Source organism: Chinchilla lanigera, unplaced genomic scaffold, assembly GCF_000276665.1.
Source record: "Chinchilla lanigera isolate Chin_1 unplaced genomic scaffold, ChiLan1.0 scaffold00037, whole genome shotgun sequence".
Lineage (NCBI taxonomy): Eukaryota > Metazoa > Chordata > Mammalia > Rodentia > Chinchillidae > Chinchilla > Chinchilla lanigera.
The window spans coordinates 1491175-1491738 of NW_004955438.1; the positions used below are offsets into that span (position 1 = coordinate 1491175).

Sequence of the window (564 nt, forward strand, 5' to 3'; positions counted from 1 at the left end):
CCCACCTCCCCCAGCCCGGTGCGGCCGCTCGATCCCGCTCGTACCTGGCCGGCGGCGGCGACACCGGCGCCGCTCCTCACGTACCCGTTCCGCAACTCCCCGTTCGCCACGCAGCCGTTCGCCCGCACGGGGCGGCGGCAGCAGCAGCCTGCGGGCCCCGGCCGCATCGTCCCAGCAGCACCGGGGGCAAAGCAGCGTCTGTGAGGAGCAGCGGCGGCGGCGCTCCAATCCCGCTCCGCACCGCACCGCACCCACCTTCCCGAAACCGGAAATGGTTGCAGCGCCGCCGCCAATTCCTGGTCTGGCAGTCACACGGGGGCGGGGCCACCCCAGAGGACGCGGCTCGCCCAAGGTCCGGAGGCAGAGGGGTCCCCGGGCGGGGCGCGGCCGGGAGGGGGGGGCGGGCCCGAGAGCAGATGGCCAATCCGGGGGAGCGGAAGGCGGGTCCCTGAAGCTGTCTAGCCAATCACAGACCATCATAAAGCAGCTCGCGATTATAGAAAGGGCTTCTCTGGCGCGACTTGTGGGTCTGGCACCTGATTGGAGACCTGAGGTTGTGGGTAT

The 564-nt window shown here is 71.1% G+C and overlaps 1 protein-coding gene across 1 annotated transcript in view; it reads right to left on the reverse strand.

Moving 5' to 3' along the window:
* Sptlc2 (serine palmitoyltransferase, long chain base subunit 2) overlaps positions 1-360 on the reverse strand; it is a 106104-nt gene extending 105744 nt beyond the window's left edge. The window contains exon 1 of the mRNA XM_005390209.2: positions 45-360. Coding sequence (XP_005390266.1) covers positions 45-167 — 123 coding nt within the window. The 5' untranslated portion in view covers positions 168-360. The remainder of the gene's footprint in view (positions 1-44) is intronic.
* Positions 361-564: the final 204 nt, after the last annotated feature.